The sequence below is a fragment of the Siniperca chuatsi genome, linkage group LG2, assembly GCF_020085105.1.
Source record: "Siniperca chuatsi isolate FFG_IHB_CAS linkage group LG2, ASM2008510v1, whole genome shotgun sequence".
NCBI classification, from domain to species: Eukaryota; Metazoa; Chordata; class Actinopteri; order Centrarchiformes; family Sinipercidae; genus Siniperca; species Siniperca chuatsi.
In genome coordinates, this window is record NC_058043.1 from 21,927,586 (window position 1) to 21,948,298 (window position 20,713).

Genomic DNA, 20,713 nt, shown 5'->3' on the forward strand with positions numbered 1-20,713 from the left:
GCACAACCTGTGACTAACTTATTGTAAGAGACATAACTGTTTAAGTGGCTTCCCGTCAGACATTGAGTAACTGATAAGAAAGGTCATTTGCTAACAGACTGCATCAGTTACTGTACAGCAGTGTGGGTAGTTTGTTACAACTCAAATGTGAAATACCACGATAAAGATTTTATTTTCTCACATTTACCAAATGTTTCAGCTTCTCCTTTCCCTTGTATTGAAGATTTTTCACAAATGCATAAATGTTTTTTTAATTAATATCTTTACATATTTATTTAAAGTAAACATTAAGGAAACTTTAAACGTAAGCTGAAAACGTTTTTCTTAAACCCACAGGCTTTATTGTATTGATACTATATTTGATATTTATATTATCTATATTTAAAATATCATTTCACTATGTGCCTTGTCTACATTAACAATATATATATATATAATGTTTAATTCTACTGAAGTTATTAACACTGATCCCCGTCAGGACCGTCATAATGGATCCTGCTGTATTCATAACTGCCTTTAAAGCAGTGATACAGGCACAACATCCCTCTCTTTCACCTGTTGCATTCTGCTGCACCAAGTGGTACAAATTAGTAGAAATTTGAGTAAATATTATTTTTTGTATTTCAAGCATTACAGTATTATATACTGTAATTATAATAATGTATAAACTACACTATCTAACAAAGCAGAATGCTCTAAATTACCGGAAACAGTGTCACTTGTAGATCATTTTTTTATTTAAAAAATGTAAGTTAAATCTGGTTCGCTGTAATAGCCAGTTTATAATTTTGTATATGTGTAGTTTGGCATTAGCCAGGTGGATAATTCACAGAATATCCAATAGAAGCTTATCACATCTTGCACTGCCATCAGACTGTACAACAGCACTGGAGATCACAGAGTATGACAGCACTCGGACCAGCCAGTTTTCCCCTCTCCATTGTCTCTGTTGGACTTGATTTGCAAATATTGAACACAAAATACATACAGTATTTATTATATATTATATGGAACATCAGATAGAATAGGAAAACACTGACGGAACATTTTACTTTTGATACTTTAAGTACATTTAGCTGAATACTTACATGCTTTTACTTAAGTAAGGTTTTGAATGCAGGACTTTTACATTATATTATATGTTTTATGTTTATTTAATTATGTACTACATCACATCTCAATATTAATATATATTAATAACTAAGTATAATTATGTAATCATATTATATAATGTTCTAGTGTACACTGTTATAGCTGATGGTACATTACATATTACTTTGCTGACTTCGCTGCTACTAATCACTTTGCTTGAGACGGTATTGCAATATTAGTTCAAGTACAACACTGGTCGTGGATACTGTATGTATACTACTTGCCTTGTAAGTTTTTTAAAATTTTAATTGCTTTTGTATAATTTTCTATTTTTATTTTATATACTTATAAGTTTAATATTTCTTTTATATTATTCTATTTATCTGTACTTATTTCTGTCTTTGTGTTGCTGGAACACCTTGATTTACCCTCTCTGTATCAATAAAGGCTTTTCTTATCGCTTTCATTGATAAGATACACTGGTAGTGTGGTTTTTATTTTTATAATTTTAACAACACAGAAACCATCATAAAGACAAACCTGCCATGTGGTGTTGTGCACAAGTGTTTGTTCTGTATGCAGAAACAAAAATAAAAACTGTTAGGTTAATGTACACTAGAAAAGACACTCCTATCAAGTTTTATTGTCTGTGCTCATGCCAGCTACTGTACAAACAGCAGCAGTGGCAAGATAGACTTAACCAATCCAAAGATCATACAACACTACTAATGGAGGGGGAGAGGGTGTGTGTGTGTGTGTGTGTGAGGAATAATGAAACAAACCATTATGAATTTGTGGTTATTTTATTGAGAACAGTGACAGTGGATTATTTGAGCTGAAACCTTTTTCCCTGAATTAGTTACTACCAAATATCCTCTTAACTATACTATGTTAAGATGAAATACAGTTAAATATTCAGACATTACAACACAAAACTGATGCAAACACAAGGAAGGATTTACTGAAAAGCTTTCATAACCCACAGAAACCACCCCGAGATTCACCTTCTTTAATTAAAAGATGGTGGCAGGAAATGTGTGACTGTTGTATCCACACTGTAGTAATCCATGTGAAAAACAATTAATGTCAAAATGTTATATTCAGACAAGACTGAAGCCACTTTTGCACATTTTCGGTGGGCGATTAAACTGTGTATGTTTAGTGGACAGCACAACCTGTGACTAACTTATTGTAAGAGACATAACTGTGTAAGTGGCTTCCCATCAGACATTGAGTAACTGATAAGAAAGGTCATTTGCTAACAGATTGCATTAGTTACTGTACAGCAGTGTGGGTAGTTTGTTACAACTTGCTAGCGAGCATTTCCAAATGCAAATACAAAAATTCTACACCCCCCCCCCCCCCATATAAAAAAAAAACAGGGAAAACTGGCCAAAAATCCATTTTAATGAGCAGGTCCTACACAATCAGGATTCACAGATAGATTATTTTTTCGGTACATGTGAAACTGGATTTTTGAATATTTCAAGGAGAGAAAGTAAGGAAGAAGGTTAATTTCTTCTCTCTCTCTCTCTTTTTTTTTTTAAAAGAACAAATTTAAAAAAAAGCTTTTTACGTCATTCAGGATGGTGACCCCCCTCCTCTTTACTTCATTAATACATTCAGCACTCAGTTGATGCAGTTAAAAAAAAAAAAGTTTGTATTGCATAAAGACATGATTAATCCTGCCTAAACACTGTCACTACATTAACAGACTATCACATGTGCACTTAAATTAACATGTAACCATCACAGTTTTCACCACATCTTTCTCTTATTCGACATCTTCCCGGACCTTCCTCTTCCTACCTCACACTGACAGAACATAATTTAAACATAGTAAGAGACATTTGTGAGTAAACAGACATGGGTATGGTACAGTCATTGTTATGTTTGCTAAAAACACAGGGCCTCACTGGATTAGTGTGAAAACTTTATAACAAGGCTCATGAAAAACAAATGGCTTGTAACTCTTTGTCAGCTAGCCCTTCACTAGTCTTGTGTGTCAGGCGTCTAAAAGCTCGCCTAAAGTATCATCGCAGTTTGTGACAGGAGGACAATCTCTCTTCACACGAAACCTCAAGATAAACAGGAGTAAAATACATTTAGCACAATGCCTTAATTGTACATCTGGATAAGATGGGGATAAAATATGGGCTATAAACAATATTTTTAAAAGGAAAATAAACCGATACGATATCAAACAACATTTTAAAAACACTAAAACAGTCCAAAAGAGCATGTAAATGAGTTGGAGGTGAAATGCCGCCTTGGATTCAAAAGCAGCAAACAAATAAGTGACAAACAGTTATTCTACTAGAGATACAGTTTAAAAAGGTCCCTTTGTGATAGTATGTGGGGAAGTAGATTTTTTCTTTTTCTTTGTTCAAAGTGTGTGCGACTGCCTATAGGTAGGGGTACTGTGTGAGGCGCCTGGGGCTTAGCTGGTAGGCACTGTAAGCCTCAGCCCGGGGCGTCACACTAACGTAGGGAGAACCAGTGGCAAACTGATGCTGGTAGGCTGCGGGGAGGCTGTGCAGCAGACTACTGACAGAATCCTTCCGACTGGCCGAGTCCCTCCTGGAGGAGGAGGATGAGGTGTACGTTGCTGCATAGGCGGAGGGGGAGTTTCCGTGGCTGCCGTGACCACGGCCCAGCAGCTGCTCCATGGCCTGAGAAGCTGAGGAGAGGGCGGTGGAGGCCGGGTAGGTGTACAGGCTGGGGCCAGGGGCCGAGGCCGAGGCCAGGGCGGACACCTCTGGGAAGTTGTAGTGAGAGGCCGAGACGGCCGGAGGAAATGTCGGCTGGCGACGCAAAGATGAGTCACTGTGGGAACGCTCCTGAGATGAAGAAACCACGGGCTGAACCTAAAAAGAAAAAGACACTCAGTATACATGCAACAACCAGAGGGCAGAACATTACTTGTACTTATGTTGGTCAGTTTATTTTGTTTAGATGATTATAAACACTTAAGGTAGGTTGTAACCTGTAAGCTTTGTTGTAGCTTACAGGTGGGAGACAAAATAATGTCTACATTTCACAAAGAGGCACTTCAACTTTAACTCCTTAACATATACTTTTCCTTGCTTTAAAAAAAAGGGTTTTACATAATAAATCATCTTGTATATATTCTGTATTAGCATGTTTCAGCTCTTCTATGAAGCTACATGACATTTACACTAAGTGAAATATTTAAACCCTAGACTACATGTTTGTTATGGCTGCATCATTTCTTCACTTGGAAATATTCTAATTGTATCGTGCATTATTTTAGACACCTTCCACAAAATTCAGCCCGATATATCTAGTATCTTTGGAAGCTTCACTAAAATTCAAAATAAAGTTTTGTGGGTTTGACTGCTCAGCATGAGTTTGTACTGACCAACCCACTGGTGGGTTAGTGACATAAAAAAAAAAAAAAAAAAAAAAAAGGTTGAAACAGCTAATGCTTCCTACACATTAAAACACTGGTTCCTAAGCTTTTGGACTTGGTCACCCTTTCTAGCCAAGTCACACCTACTTGTGAGCTGTTCAACATCAAAAGAATGTTTCTTTTCCAGATAGCCTCAGCGTTTCTGTTAGTTTTATCTTGACCCCTTGAGTTTGTCTCAACCCTCAGTTTGGAAGAATAAATTAAAGAGGACATTTAAGACGTTTCCTTATTTTGAGCGAGCCAGTATTATCAGCAGGAATCGTCTTATCACAGATATATTGGTATTGGCACATGTGTAAAAGCAAAATTGCAGTGCATAAATACTGAAAGTTTGTTTTAGGTCGTTCAACCGTCATCTGCCATAACATCGTTTCTCCAGCAGAGCACACTTTGGACTCAATGAACACCAGTTTGTTTTTCAACTGTACAATAAACTTTACTGCCACAGTAAATATCTTTGACACTTAGTGACACTTTAATAACAGGGTTTAGGAATCCTTCCTGAAAATGCTTGTTTATGTGTGTTTAAGGGTAGAACAAAGTCATGTTTTAGTATCCTACAGGTGCAAACATCACATGACTATGACATCATTCTTTGAGAGATGTCTTTTGCAACTTATGACTGCTGTTCCTTCGTGTGTCGACATATATTTCCCTGTTGGTAATTCACCCTAGTGGCAGTGTTTTTTGCTGTGATAAAAGATACTGAAGAGTTTACACCCTTTGCCATCAAGTGTTTACATCATCGTGTCTGGCAAATAAATGCAATTCTTTGTCAAAATGTCAAAACATTCAGACCAGTTTAATGGAATTGCACATAAAAGTTAGACGGCCACCTCTAACCAGTGTTAATGTTTTGTTTTCATTGACGAGAAAAGACAGGACTAGAATGATTGTGGTGGGCTATCGGACATTCACACAATGCATGATATTTTCCCCCAAATGTGCATCTAGTCTGTCTGTCAAAATATAAACAATGCATCCCTGTCATTGATTGAGGTGTGGTGCAGATGCTGTCCCAAACAGACAGTGAATTAATGACATCAACATCGGAATAAAAGAATAGATCTATGGACACACGTTATTTATAATTAGGCAGAAAGGAAAACATGATGCACTGTAGTTACGGTAGACGAAGAGACGCCATGCGGCTACGAATTAGGTGGGAAGAATACAACCAACCTGAAGAGACACTTCAAGTCGTTAACTTTAAGTCCTAATGTTAACTAAGCATATACATTTGCTAACATTAAGTCAATGTTACAGGGCAGTAGGCTATGTGAACTTGAAGGCAAATTTGAGAGCAAGCCACATTGGCTTAGCTTGGCTGGAGGCCAGTTTCTCACAAAAAAAAGTTTTCAGTTTGCGGTAATAAGTGAATGAATGAGCCTGGCTTCCAGGCCAACGTTGGCTGGGTTAATGTGTTAGCTAACATCAGTTCGCTAGCTTTAAAGCTTGTGAGTGAAACATGCAAGGCTTGACAAGAAACATTATAACTTGTACTTGACAAGCAAACTTTTTGGTCGGACAAGTGAAATGCTTTATCATATATTGTCCTATCGTTCAAGTGAAACATATGGGGAAAAACCGTGTTGGCTTGTCCTTACTCAGGTCCTTACCAGAAAAAGTTTAATGGAAAGCCCTGAACATGGATTGCAATTACTATCTAGTCAAACTGTTTTTTCTAAGATTACACAGCAATTTATTTGGAACATATTTGTGTATGATTTCTTAGCTCTAAGGCCAGGTAGGCATATTAATCGACTAATTGTTTCAGCACTAGTGGGATTTTAATGATAATGAATTAGTTTAGTTTAAAGAGAGAAAACACTGACTAAACGTTGACTAAAATGTAATGAGTTTTTGTCGACTAAAACTATGAAGGATAAAAATGACTAAAATGTGACTAAAACTAATAATCATTTTCGTCTAAAGACTAAGACTAAATTAACACTGTGTCTAACCTTGTAAAAACACAAACACAAAAGACCCACCTGGCTGAGGTTTAAGGGGTGTGACTGGCTTGGCACCAGCCCATGACGCTCAATGCTTTCCCCTGAACTGCAGGGCTGTCGGTTGGATGATCTCTTAGTCTTCATGTAGTTCACTGTGAATTAAAAGGTAGTAAGTGTCATTAAATTACACTGCTTTCACAACCAAAATAAAATGCATTATTGATAACACACAGCAGGTGAGTGACTCTCACCAGTCTCTAAGCGTCCACGTGAAACTGCTCCTCTCTCAGACCCCTGGGTTTTGACTGAAGGTGCCACCACTGCCAGAGACTTGGCCTGGCGTGATGACATGGTGCTGGCTGGGTTCAGTGTGCGGGGCAGAGGAGTCAGAGGACTGGCTGTAGAGGAGTCCGAGTCGTGCACCGTCACACAGCTGATAACGTTAGTGCGCTGGCTCAGACCAACGCTACATAAAACAGAGAAACAGTGTTATTTCAAAGGGAAATGAGACTGGTATATCAAAGTAATTCAGTCTAAATGAATAAAGCCCTGGTCTGGGCTATTGAGTTAAACTAGCCCTGTTTTTCATCGGTTCTCTAGCAGAAAATGTCATCAGTGTAGGATAGTTTTTGAACTGGAAATATTGGACTAGCACTGTTGTATCTAAGATGGAAGAAATTAGATGCCAATGGGACCTTTAGCAATCCTTGATCGCTGTTAGAGATGCTCAGAAAAAACACGCAGGAGTATCTTGCCCTCACCTGGCGGGATGGAACTTGCGCTCATCCTCTGTGTCAGTGTCACTGTGAATAGTGATGATGCTGACCGCCGGGCTGGGTGTGTCGGAGATGACGATTGGCTGGGACAATGTGGCACTGGAGCTGGGTGGGGTCACGCCGCTGCTGCTGAGTAATGATGCAGCTGATATACCCCTAGACAGAGAAACAAAGCAAATGTTTTGAGTTTTGCCCTCCAAAGCAAATGTGATAATAGACAAAAACCAGACACCGTAAAAAGGAATGTGCAAAAGTCTTGTGCTACTTGGAAAATTCAGTTTAAATCTACTGGACAGGAAAAATTATAGAAATGTGGAACGTGCTTTTAGTGTGATCACAATTCTTTTTAGACATCTGTTATTTAGTGTGACAGCTTAAACCCTGATGACTCAAAAATCAAATCATAAAATCAGATAAAAACTGCAGAGCTCTACCAACCTGTTCCTGTTCTCTCCACGTCTGGCTTTCACCTTCTTCCTCTCCTGTTGGGTCCTGGCTTGTGTTGTGCTCCTATTAGGGTCAAAGATGAAAACAAGTTAGTGGTGGACGCCACTGGTAAAATGAGACCATGATACGAGCACATGAAACAAACAAAGAAAGCTTACTTTTCTGATGTGTTGGAAATGATCACAAAACCACAGTATGTTAATCTTGGACATTAACGTTTACCACATTTTGTTTAACTTCCGTGCTGCATCTTTCTCACAAAGCATTAAATTCCTCATTTTCATTGTAGTAATAATAATAATAATAATAATAATAGCTGTAAAAAGGAGTGCCATCAACCAAGATACTTAGGAAACACAAATCACACAATTTGGACAACAGTCGTTGGTTGACGCACCTCCAGCTGGGCCCCTGCTGCGTGGAAGCAGCAAGTGTTTCCAGGGGTGATTCAGCAACACTTGACTGGTGGGCAGAGCTGTGGATGGCCACACCTGGGACCTGCTGCCACGATGATGGTATGAGGATCTGTTGGGTGCCAGTGGGCCAGGCCTGCTGAGAAAAAAAAAAACAACACTCACACTTCAGTACATGAAATATCATGGATCAGATATTAATGAATCAACAAATTATTTGATTGCTGGAATGGGCCAGACAAACTGAGCCATGCGGAGAAAAAAAATCCAAAGGCCGGAGACAAAGAGGCAAACCAATTGGCTAATCTCTTCTGCAGGCAACAGCAAAAAGCCAACTAAGCGAGCAACCTTTCCCAAGCCATTCTCTTATTATAGCATTGCCCTGCAACAAATGCACAAGATGATATCATGCAAAGCACGAACAACAAAGCACTGTAAACAGTCAGATCAGATATAAAGACAAGTATACACAGAACGATGGCGCCTGTTAAAGAAGAAACACTGAGGAAAGAAAATTTGTTTAGTTCACTGATGTGAAACAGTCTGCTGATAAGCTGTCTTGGGAAAAGGCATGCCACATGTTCTGGGGCTGAAACAAAAGATGTGTGTCAGAGAGTCGAGCTGTTGAGCAGGGATTTTAGTGGGCTTTGTAGCTGCAATCTCCTTTGCTGAAACCGAGGAAGGACAGGACAAGAGAAGCTGCAAGCAAAGCGCAGACCAACTCAGCAACACATGCGCTCCATGCCCTCAGCACACCTATGGGGAAAGACTAATGGAGGGAATGAAAGACTATGTGAATGATGTGGGGAGGGTGTGTCCTTTGGAGTGGAAAGAGATTGTAAATTTTGTCAATTCTGATTTAATGTCACAAAGGGGAATAAAAATAAATAAATTTAAAAAATCAATACCAAGAAGGATAATGATGATACCAGACCAAAAAAATATTTGATTTACCTACAAAAATAAGCATCAACCAACCATGATTCTGACAACCATGACAAGTCTGCAAGTGGAAAGGAATATGATCCATAAAATAAAGACTAACCCCATACAACATGTGGCACAGAGGGAGAGGGAACATTGCAAACAAATTAAAAGAAAGGGGAGGGTGGGGCAGGAGAGAGATGGCATTGTTAGTGGTAGAGGGAGTGTGCATGTCTTTCTTCAAGGGATGTCATCGTTGCTTTACCAGCACTGTGGCTGTGTGCTCCAGGAGGGTTGGCCGACCCACCCCAGTGCCCAGCCCCAGGGGCAGAGAATACTGGGGGGCAATGCCTGCTGAGGGTGGGTGCAGGGTGGCCACCATCAGGGGTGTGCAGGAACCCTGGAGGAGGGAGGGAGGATAGGGGAGGGCAGCGTTAGGGTGTATGTGATTTTGACAAAAGGGACAGAGCGGATAAAACCAGCTGCATAAGAGACACACACTGGTACCACTGGCCATCTGGACACCTGACCTCTGCAGTGCGCAGCGATTATTCCTAATTTTAGCAGCAATTAACTAGCTTTTTGAACCAGTTGAGTCTCCCGGATTAAAACATCTGGCCTAGATCCCAGATAGGAGACTGGGAATAAGAGAGGCCTGGCCCTGACTGGCAGTCTAAATCAGTCCTGGAAGCAAATCCAAGGCAAGACCCAATCAGCAGAAACACAAAAAACAAAAACAGCATGGACTATGTTGCTGAAGCCAAACCTTTTGTCATTTCAAAAGTTAGTGGTAAAAATGCATTTAATTAAACATCTCCACTGTCCCCTGAAAGCTTTTTACTCAACCTGGTCCCCACTAAGTTTGCTCTGCTGGCAGCAAAAAGAGAGTTGGGGCCTGAAAGGACAGCCCCAATAGGGAGACTTTTTGGATGCACTCAGTGTACCCATGAATGAGCAAAACTGGGCACCATTGCTTTGTGCGTGGTGCTAATGACAGGATATCATTCATGGATGTTGCCAGATTTTTTCTACAACCCTGAGTTTAGCTTTCTGAATAACAGATGACAAAAACATGTGCACTGTGGCAAGGAGATCTATATGGAACTGCTGAAATTGAAGTCACATCTCAAAAGTTGAATACTTCTCTCTGAGCCAACCTTACAGAAGTGTATAATGCTGCAAATCTACAAACCCCTTCCAAGATGCAAATTAACATCCAATAACCCCGTCCTACAGGAGATGTGCATTTGATGCAGGTTTACTTGGTGCATGTTCAACCCACTTTGGACCCATTCAGATCAGACAGCTGTCACTCTGCTTCTCACTGTTAGCAGGGGCTCCAGTCTGAAGTGCAGTTCCATACACTACAATGAACCAGAAAATTACACGGAATAACACTGAAAAATTACCAAATATAGTTAAGTATCAGTTGCACTTCTTTTCATCTGTCCATATGAACACTCCCTCTCCAGGAAAAAAACAACAATTGGCAAATATAAGCATCATGTCTCTTCTTGAAAGACCATAGTAAAAATTGCATCATGAATTCCTTATATAAAACCATTTTGAAAAAGATGAGCCCCTCACAGACATCTGAAAATTGACGACACACACATCTTACAAACTCTTACCTGTGTGAGCATACTTGGCTGGATCTGCAACGACTGAGCAGACTGGTTCTGAGGTACTATGGGTACAGAGTTCTCCATCCTCACAGGGAAACTGGAACTCTTACTGGATGGCTGTAGCCCTGGAAAACAATTCCACACAAGCATATCAATAAGTAACACCAAAATACTGAAGAAAACATCTCAAAGAGTAATTTTACATGTACAGCAAATACCCCTTAATGATCCATTTTTTTTTTTTTTTAAATATCCCTGGTTCCAGAAATAAAAAAGTGGGATATTGTGGAATGAACGCATCTTATTATTCAGGTTTCTGATCGCTATCTGCACAGGCATACCTTCAATTTAAGGTAATTAACAATAATCAACATGTTGGTAGACCCAATCAAAGTGGAGGATACACTGAATAAACTACCATACGGTTTCTTGGCATTTAATATGCCTTCCACACCGATGCAACCCCTTGTGTTGTTTTGCCTTTTTTCAGTCTGAATGCAACTTTATCCTTTACCTTGAATAGTGGAGGGTGGGCAGACGATGAGAGTCTGCTGGAAGGGTTCTGTCTGGCTACACAGCCCAGCAGGACGTGTTGAAATCGGGACACTCTGTTGAGCCAGCCCGGGAATGTTGATGGTCGCCTGCTGGTACAGAGCTGGCTGGTAGTTCAGCAAAGGCACCGCTCCCCCCGCAGAAGGCACCTGTTAGAGAAATCAAAAACACCACCGATTAACACAAGTGGAGTTACAGGTCACTAAACAAGTGTAAGAATTTGTGGTGAAGATACGAGTCATACCTGGTTATGCTGGTTGAGTTGGCTACTGAAGGTAACAGTGAGGTTGCCAGCTGCAGCGCTGGGGACTGCATTGGTGGAGTACAGGGATTTGCCACTATCGTAGGAGCTCCGGCGTTTGCAGATCTCCATGTTCTGGAAGCAGGACTTCACACTGGAGAGGATGGAGTAACAGTGTTTCAGCGGCATTACATTTAGATAAAAGTCTCACTCAAACCAGCATATATGTGCGTAGGCCTGAGCGATAAAACGATTTACTTAAATGCATTAAATGCAAACTGCCATGAAAGCACATAATGGATATGTTGGAACAGTTTTGGTGAGTTTTACTTTGTTTCTGTTGAGTTTGAATGAAGCATGTTTTACAATGAGTTAAAGACAATTCTCAAACTCTTAAGTCTTAAATTCTTACACATTGTACCTTTAAAAATGATCATCGACTGATATTAATAGACTGAAATTAAACATTTTATCGTGATAGATTTTTCAGCTATATCGTCCAGCCCTATATGTGCAGCAGCACCTAAAAGAACATCTTCACATCACACACTTACTGGGAGCTGTGGGGATAATCCATGAGGTGGCTCATTGTGACAAACGGATGACCCAGAGTTTTTGTAGGTGTGATCCTTTTGTCGGCATCCAGACGGAGCATCCGCTTCAAGAGGTCTATAAACTCTCGTCTATCAGCTTTTTCAGCCAACATGTCCGTCCCCTCCAAATGAGAAGACAGGTTGACCTAGAATACACATAATAACACTCAAATGAGTCAAACAAACAATATGAGGTATAGGTAATGTGCTTTCTCGGTTTGGTGTGTGTAGTATTTGTGTAGCGCAAAAAGTGCACTAAATTAGATGTTATGCGAGAGATTGCCATCTACCTGCATCATGTCATCCAGACAGTTGAAGATATACTTCCTTGCCTCCTTGGACTTGATGCCCATCTCCATTTCATGCTCTGCTGGGGTCTGGAAGATGGAAAACATTTCTGTTTATCATTATGTACCAAAACTATTTCTTATAAACAGTAAATGACATGGGTACAATTCAAATTAAAGGAGTATCAAGACTAATATATTTTTCCTTTTTCTGATATCCCTAATAATCCTTTTCATCCTAATTAATAAGCAGATACTCTGTAGGATTCGTATGAGTCTATACTAACCTTAAGCCTCCAGAGTGGGTAGCTAGAGTCAGGGCCTCGATTGAAGAAGCGACTGGTCTTAGTGCCGGCGCTCAGCAAGTACTCCGCAGGCAGGCCTTGGGTCTGAGAAATGTAACGGATCTAGAAATGGAAAAATAACAGTAAGTACCATAGATATGACTAAAAATAACTCAAAATTGCCTTCACCCTTACAAATACCCTTTGTAGTTATACTTGTTCTTCTGCAGCACTTTGGTATCTCTTAGCTTTTAGCAAAACTAGCAGCACTCAATAAGAGTTTCTACAGAGCACCTACAGTACTTCCATGACCTGCTACCAATTCACAACTTGCAGTCTGTATCATCCTTGCAGTCTTTATCCCAGATAAAGCCTGGGAAACACTAACATTAGTACTGACCTGGTCGTACTCGGAGGCTCCAGGGTAGAGAGGCCAACCCAGAAACAGCTCAGCAATCACACAGCCTAAAGACCACATGTCAATGGCCTCGCAGAACGGCAGACCCAAAATGATCTCTGGAGCCCTGGACAGCAAAGAGAAGATTAAACGACTAGTACAAGAGAAACAGAACTGAACTTTAACGTTGTGTCATAGTAACATGGCTTATTTGTCACCACTCATCCATATCAGATTACAAGGAAAGATGCATTTAGATTAACAAAACACAGCTGGATTTCTTGCCACCAACCTGTAGTAGCGAGACTGTAAGTAGGTTGAGCAAACAGCTTTGGACACATGACTCGCTGAGCCAAAGTCAATGACCTTCACCCTGTAGGGCTGTCTAAGGGGGTCGACCAGCATGATGTTCTCAGGCTTTAAGTCTGCATGAATGAGACCCAGGCTTTTCAGTTTCATCAGCGCCGTAGCAACCTAAAGATACAAACACACAAATATTAATCCAACTGTAATACTAAGAATGAAAACAGGACCATTTTTGATTTAAGGTTTATAGTGGCAATAACAAAATAAAAGTAATAACATGATTTTGGTTCAAGGTTGAAAAAGGTTGTCTGCCCAAACATTTGCCAACCTGCTGTAGGATGGGTCTGATGTGCCGTAGGGGGAGTGGGCTGAACTTGCTGTGCTTGAGAAAGTCATACAGGTTCTGCTCCAGCATCTCAAACACCAGGCAGGTGTGACCCTTGTGTTGGAAGCATTCGTAAGAACGCACAAAGTTGTACTCATCTGCGTTCTCTGCACTGAGCCGGTTCAGGATGCCCACCTATTAGTTAGACACAAATAACTCCATGTAACTTGTGCCAACAGGGAGTCACTTTGCATCAGTTGCATTTCAATTTAACATCCCTAACCAACAACAACCTGGTAGCATCTGTGAGGCATCTGCAGGTAAGGTGGATCCCATGTAAACACAATACTATGATCCTAGTTTTATAGTGTTTTTAATTGACCAACACAAAGAGGAGCCTATGACACAGGGGGGACGCAGTGTTAACAAATTTGCTTTGATGTTAAGCTGCCAGTATGCTTGTCGAATGGTTTCAGAAACCCTCTCTTCCCACACCTTTCCGACGTCAGAATGGGCAAGACAATCCGACATTCACATCCACTTCACGCCGTGATCGGTCAGTAGTGCAGTGATGACAAAGGAGCCAGGGTTTGAACCGCTCTCCCTAGCTCTCCTTTTTCATTCTTGACACAACTATTTCTGTTGCTTTTCGTCTGAACAACCGAGTTCAATGAATGAATGAATGCCTTCCAGCAGAGACTGTCTGAAAATGTGGGCTGTTATCTCCGTATTAAATAAAGATATCGCATCTCCCCCTCTCTGCGACGGCCAGCTTTTCACTGTGCCTTCAAGTGTGGCTGGAACAGCTATAAACACTTCTGATTTTGACTATGAACACAAAACTCGGCAGCATATTCATAGATATTTTTTCAGTAAAAATAAATTTTGGGGTCATAAATTAATAACTTACATGCAACTACTTCACATTATACACACTGAAAACACCATCTGATTCAATTTTTTTTGTCAATATATCAGATAAAACATACAGACTCAACAGATTTGAGTCTTGATGTTCAGCATCGACTATGTTCAATGGTACATTTCTTGTGCTAGGCTGATAAATCGACCAGGCTGACATACTGCAAGTCTAACATACAGCCAAAAACACACACTTTGCTAGCACTGCAGTATTAATGCTGCGAGACTAGAAGCTCTCTGCAAAGCCAACATTGTCAAATTAAACCAGTAACCAATGCACATGTAGGTTTGGTATCAAAGCAGGATACAAATGTTTTATCAACAAAATGATCTTTGATTACCTCAATTTGGCCCTGACGAGCATATGAAGGATGGTTTTTCAGGATCTTGATGGCCACAATCTCATTGGTGCCTCTCTTCCAGCACTTGGCCACTTGTCCAAACGTGCCTCTTCCCAAAAACTCCAGCACTTCATAGCTGCAGGACACGGAGCAGAGAATCTCATGCTGCACTAGCTGATAATCCCCTTCACCATTTGAGCTGCTGCTCTTGGTGGTTGGAGCAGAATGGGGTATAGACTGGCCTGTGCCCCCTCCCCCACCACCCGTACGGGTGGAGTAAGTTGCTGCAGGAGCTGAGAGCTCCTCCAATATTTGGACACTGCCACATCCACTCCCACTGCTTGTATTGGTTTCCTCAATCTTTCTCTTCTGCCCGTGCCTGTGCCCCCTCGTTTCAGAGGACGTCTCAGCATGAGCATATGAGGAAGACGTCGCCTGCTCTGTGACACGCCGGCTGGATCCGCGGGGAAGACTGCCAGTGCTATCAGCTGCCCGCACCACCACTTGACCTCTGGAGCCAGGTGCTGCAGGGGGGAATACCAGGGATGGTGCAAAGGGTGGCACAGCCATGGCTGGGGTAAAGGTGTATGCTGACTGGCCTGCTATGGAGCTGTAAGCTTCAGTGGTGGCCACATCCCAAATGCTGCTCTCCACCTTCAGCTTCTTAACCCGGCAAAAGGCACTGGAGGAGATGGAGGGGGGAGAGAAGACCTGCAGCTGAGAGCTCATAGCTGAAAAGACATTGATGGGAATTAGACATATGTTAGTACAAAAAAAGAGAACCTAAATAACTTCTTAAAATTATGAATAAACCTTACTCTCAGTGCTGATATACTGCATTGCTATATACAGTATGCTCCGTTTATTTGGTACACTTAGTAAAGTAAATAAGTAAAATTCTATTTCTATAGTACATTTCGGAACGTAGGTTACAAAGTGCTTTACAGCAGGATAAAAAGTTAAAAGAAAAGAACACACATAAAACAGAATAGGATAACTTCGCTAAAACTAATGCAGTCTAATACAACAGTCCACCCCATTTATATCAGTGAGGGTAGACTAAATATTACAAACAGCTCTCGATATAATGCAATACACTTTAACGGCACCTCAAACTACAATCACCCCAAAATGACTGTAAAGTTGAACACCTCTGTAAAAGTTTCAACAAAAACTGAAACAAATAATGGATTGATTACTCCACTGCCAGAAAATTAAATCAGCAAATACATTGATGATCAATGAATTGTTTCAGTCATTTTTCAAGCAGAAATGCCAAACGTCCTCTGGTTTCAGCTTCTCAAATGTGAGGATTGACTACTTTTCCGTGTCATATTTTATATTAAAATTAATGAGGTGGGTTTTGTACTATTGGTCGGACAAAACGAGCCATTTCAAGACATCACCTTGGCTCTGCGAAATTGTGATGGGCACTATTTCTGGATATTTCAAAAACTACCTAATTAATCAAGAAAATAAATCAGTAAATCAATTGTTAATGAAAATAGTTAGCTGCAGGCAGCTATGTAGGTAGGATTTCTTGCAGGGCTGTTGTATTAGACTGCAATAGGTTTAGTTAGGTTTCCCTAATCAACTGGCAACAGAGTGTAAAATCCAATAACCTTGACAAACAAAAACTTTATACAACATAAACTTAGAAATGCGCCACAAACCATCAAATCTGAGATGAAGATTTACTCGTACTGTATATTGTCAACTTCACAAGTGTGCAGTTTGTATTCTGTCCAAAGCTTCATATTTAAGAAGGTAAGGTATTATCTGTTTTCCCCCAATCCCTGAAGGGCTGGACCCAGTATGTAAATTATTATCAGAAACTGGAGACACCTCGAGAGCCTTGTTTTCATGATCGGGCGACAGAGTTAGGAAAGGTTGCTGCACATGAAAGAATGGAATGTGTAACAGGACAGAAAAACATTTCCTAAAGTGGGGCGTGTATAATGTCTTTCATAAAGGCAAAAGCGAAAGGAGAAGATGGAACATTGATTTCCATGTGAGAGTAATGCTTTGGTACTTTCTCTCAGGATTATATTGTTTCTTTCCCCCTTCTCTTTATTTCCAAGAAAGCCGATTTGTATTTTGGTTAACACCCCTTGTTTCTGTGTTTGGGTGAGGTGGGGATGGGAATATGGCGAAATTCTGTGGAAATACGCGGCATTATCTTCTGATTAATAGCGCTGATGTTATATTTCAAAGCAAATAATGGAAGCCATAGAAGACAAAAAACTTAAATAAACGTGTATGCTATACCATAACTCTATAAATGAAACCACTGCTAGGACATCTTAGGCCCGGCTTTTATGCAATGACAAGCTGGGCTCTAAATGTAAGGTGGACCGGCATCTAACGGGTCTGATTCCCGGGGCAAAAGCAACGGAACTCTTGCTACAATTTCGAGTTAAGCGAAACGAAAGTCAATATCGGGATTGACAGCCAGCATGCTGTGTACCTAAAAGACAGTGCTGACAGGGTGACTGTGGGCAGCTGTGATGGACTACAGTGGAAGTCAAGCTGTGATCGTCCCTGTTTTCAAATACAACCATATCACTAAATTAATTATACAAATTATATAAATTATACATTTGGCCGTCACTTTGTTAGCCATCGACAGCTGTACCCCCACTGACAGACATACTTTTAGGATTGACTCAACAAGGTAACGTAACATTAAGTTACTTAACTCGCTAATGCTAACAAGCTAACGCTTTAACTTTGTGAAAATATGGCGTTAAATGGAAAAGATTAGCGGCTTATCTCACAACATACAGTTCCGTTAAATGACAGACTGCATGACAGTCAACATAAGATACAGAAATAGTTGTAACATACCGGATTGGATGTTATTACAGAGGCGAAAAACGGCTTCGTCCCAGGTTTAAATCCCACTGCTGTCTGCTGGACCAGCGTTATCCGATTAGCTTCCGCTAGCTAACGTTAGATGCTAGCTAGGCCTGCATTGTTTCTTCAGTCGATGGAGAGCTAGGCAGCAGAAGGCGTTACAGTGCCGGGTTTTCAGAAGAAAAACACAAAGGTCTCATAGTATTATTGAGTTAATAATTATCTAGTCCTAAAAATATGTACATTTGTTGATTAAAACATAATAAATTCTATTCTAAAACCGTCTGTCTTGAAGCAGCAAAATCCACTTTTCACCGGAACAACCACGTCCTTATATCAGCTGCTAATCTTACGGAATTTCCGGTTACTACCGTAATCACCGTGGATTTGGCAGACGATGCGCACAGAGATGAGCGAATTTTTAAAATCAAGATTAAGAAATAATGAGGACTTTGTGGAGATAAAATGCATTTCACAACAGTTATAAGATGCCTCTATTGTCGAAAGATGTGGTGGAGTCACATTTGGGATAGTTTTACATTACACCTCAAGGAAAAGGGTAAATAAAATGTTTACGGTAAAATGAAATGGACGTGACGTAAGTGGAGTATGCCAGTAATTTTCCGGTAGGACTAACATGTTCCACGAATCCTGGGACAAACCTGGAGTCAAGCTGAAACCTACAAAGGCTGAACAAACCACACATAAAGATCGTTCCCGCCAGCTTGCGCATATGTTTTCATCATTGTTTTTTTTTTTTTTTTTTTTTTTACATCTTTGACAGTCAGGAAGGCGCATAAACCTCACTACTGAGTAAACAGGCTCTAAGCCAGAACACACACTGAACGACTACTCCTAAGATCAGAAGTAGGACAAAGAGTTCAAACATATAGCAGAGTGTGGCTAAACGGATTTTTTTCATTGCTTATGTAATTAATTATACAGATCAAGTCAAATATGAAACAGAGAAAATAGAAATAATCGTAAAAGAAGCTGACTGTGGAAAATCTATCCTGGGAGCAAATCAACAAAAAAGGCTTGAATCAGATGGGAATTTCTGGAGTCTTGGCTGAAAGGGCCTAATGATTATTCTTCAGTGGAATACAAGAAGTCTGATAGCAAATGGACAGAAGTTTAAAGGATTTATTAAAGACCTAAGGAAAAAAACATGTTATATGCATGCAAGAAACTAGGCTTAAGCCAACATTAGAGTTTGTAATAAAAGGTTATGACAATATCCGCAGAGATAATATAATATTTGTGAAACAAGGAAAACAATGTAGAGTTTGGGGAAAGACCTGGAATTCATAGTAATTGAAGTATGGACAAATGATGGTAATATCAAAATAATAAACTCTTACAATCCTTGTAAAAGGCTTTCATTAGAAAAATTGGATGAACTTGCTGTAAACTTAGAAGGAAAAGTTATTAGCTGTGGAGATTTGAATGCACATTGAATATTATGGAGTGACTGCAATGGTGAGAATGGAATAGTGATTGAAAGAACTGGTGGTTATTAAACATTTAGTATACCTACATGATTGAAGTGGCACAAGAATTAATATAAGTAATTGTACAGAATCCACAATTGATCTTACTTTAGTGTCAGAAGTCTTAGCAGGAAATTGTTCTTGGGAAATTGTAGAAAGAACAGTAGAAAGCGACCACTATCCTATTCTAACTGAAGTAGGATTAAGTTTAGAAGACTATGATACAGGAGGATTAGATAAATGGTCTTTCAACAGAGTGGATTAGGAGAAAGTTAGTAATTTGTAATATTTCAACTGTTTTGCTTTGTCTGTAGATGTCTAACAGTTTATCAATAGAGTACATGTGACAATTCATGAACAAACCCTAACCAAGATGTTTTTTGTGCCTAAACCTAACCAAACCTAGAAAACGTTTTTTATTTGTGAAACAGTTGAATTATTGAATCTCAACAGATAAGCTGTTGAAATGTTACAAATACTCTATAAACTATCTGTAGGTGGACTATCCAAATAAAGTGTAACCAAGGTAATTGATTCTGTTTGTGAAGCAATTTTAGGTGCTGAGAGACAGTCAAGTCCAAGGTAGAGAGGTAGGCATAAAAAGAAAATTGTACCATGGTGGACAAACACATGTGAAAAAGCAATAAAGTCTCGAAATAAAGCTTTTAAAGTGTTAACATTTTTTTTTATAATTTTTCCGAATCTTACTGAATATAAAATGATGCAAGCTAATGTAAGGAAAGCTGTTAAAAATGCTAAAAATAATTTTTGGAGGTAAGGTAATTCATTAGGAAGAGAGACAGAAATTGACATGGGGAATGATAAGAAGAATGAATGGGATCAGAAGGGAATATGGAGATCCAGCCTTGGTTAATAAGTTACGATAACTGAGAATGAGGAAATATTACAAAATGAAGATACCAACTGTTTATTAAGTATTCCATTTACAAAGGCAGAACTGAATCGTGCTCTTAGGAAAATGAAGATGCCTCCACCAGGAAAAGAGGCTGTAGAAGTACCAATCTGTGAACCAGGAAAAGATTGCACTAACCCAGGGAATTATCGATTCTATCTGCCAAATGTCAGCACCAACTGACCCAGACTAGAACAGACCCTGGGCCCTGTTCTTCGTATGTGGATAGCTGAGTTATCCAGATGAATGTTGACAATTTGACATGAGTCTGGATTTTTTTGGTTCTTCGAAGCTGGCTTAAAATTCATCTGGACCTGTTGTAAGAGCAACAAGTCCTTCAGCCCAAACCTGCAAAAGTGCAGCTTATTGACAGTTTGCTGGATCATGACCAAGACGTTTTGGGGTGAACCCCATACATGAACTCATTTCAAATACAAATTGCTTGCTTTCTTAGATGTATAATGAAAGAGTGTTAATATCAATGTGATTTCGGATAAGAACATGCAAATCACTACAATCCGTTGGTGTAATTAACTCAATTC

At 39.8% G+C, this 20,713-nt stretch overlaps 1 protein-coding gene across 5 annotated transcripts; it reads right to left on the reverse strand.

Annotated features, from left to right (window-relative positions):
* Positions 1-1,876: 1,876 nt before the first annotated feature.
* On the reverse strand, positions 1,877-18,113 carry hipk1b (homeodomain interacting protein kinase 1b). Of its 5 annotated transcripts, none has more exons than XM_044180196.1 (18): positions 17,760-18,113; positions 14,913-15,643; positions 13,654-13,845; positions 13,312-13,493; positions 13,023-13,146; positions 12,626-12,745; positions 12,342-12,428; positions 12,013-12,197; positions 11,462-11,612; positions 11,180-11,366; positions 10,672-10,790; positions 9,306-9,440; positions 8,101-8,252; positions 7,695-7,766; positions 7,242-7,412; positions 6,732-6,946; positions 6,520-6,632; positions 1,877-3,959 (listed from the first exon to the last, which is right to left on the reverse strand). In XM_044180196.1, the coding sequence occupies exons 2-18, from the start codon at positions 15,639-15,641 to the stop codon at positions 3,498-3,500; spliced, it is 3,396 nt and encodes a 1,131-aa protein (XP_044036131.1). In that variant the 5' UTR covers positions 15,642-15,643; positions 17,760-18,113; the 3' UTR covers positions 1,877-3,497. The 5 variants fall into 5 exon arrangements, with proteins under 5 accessions (XP_044036131.1, XP_044036120.1, XP_044036157.1 ...); XM_044180185.1 differs by having other exon boundaries at positions 8,101-8,255; XM_044180222.1 differs by lacking the exon at positions 13,654-13,845 and having other exon boundaries at positions 8,101-8,255.
* Between the last annotated feature and the right edge of the window lie 2,600 nt (positions 18,114-20,713).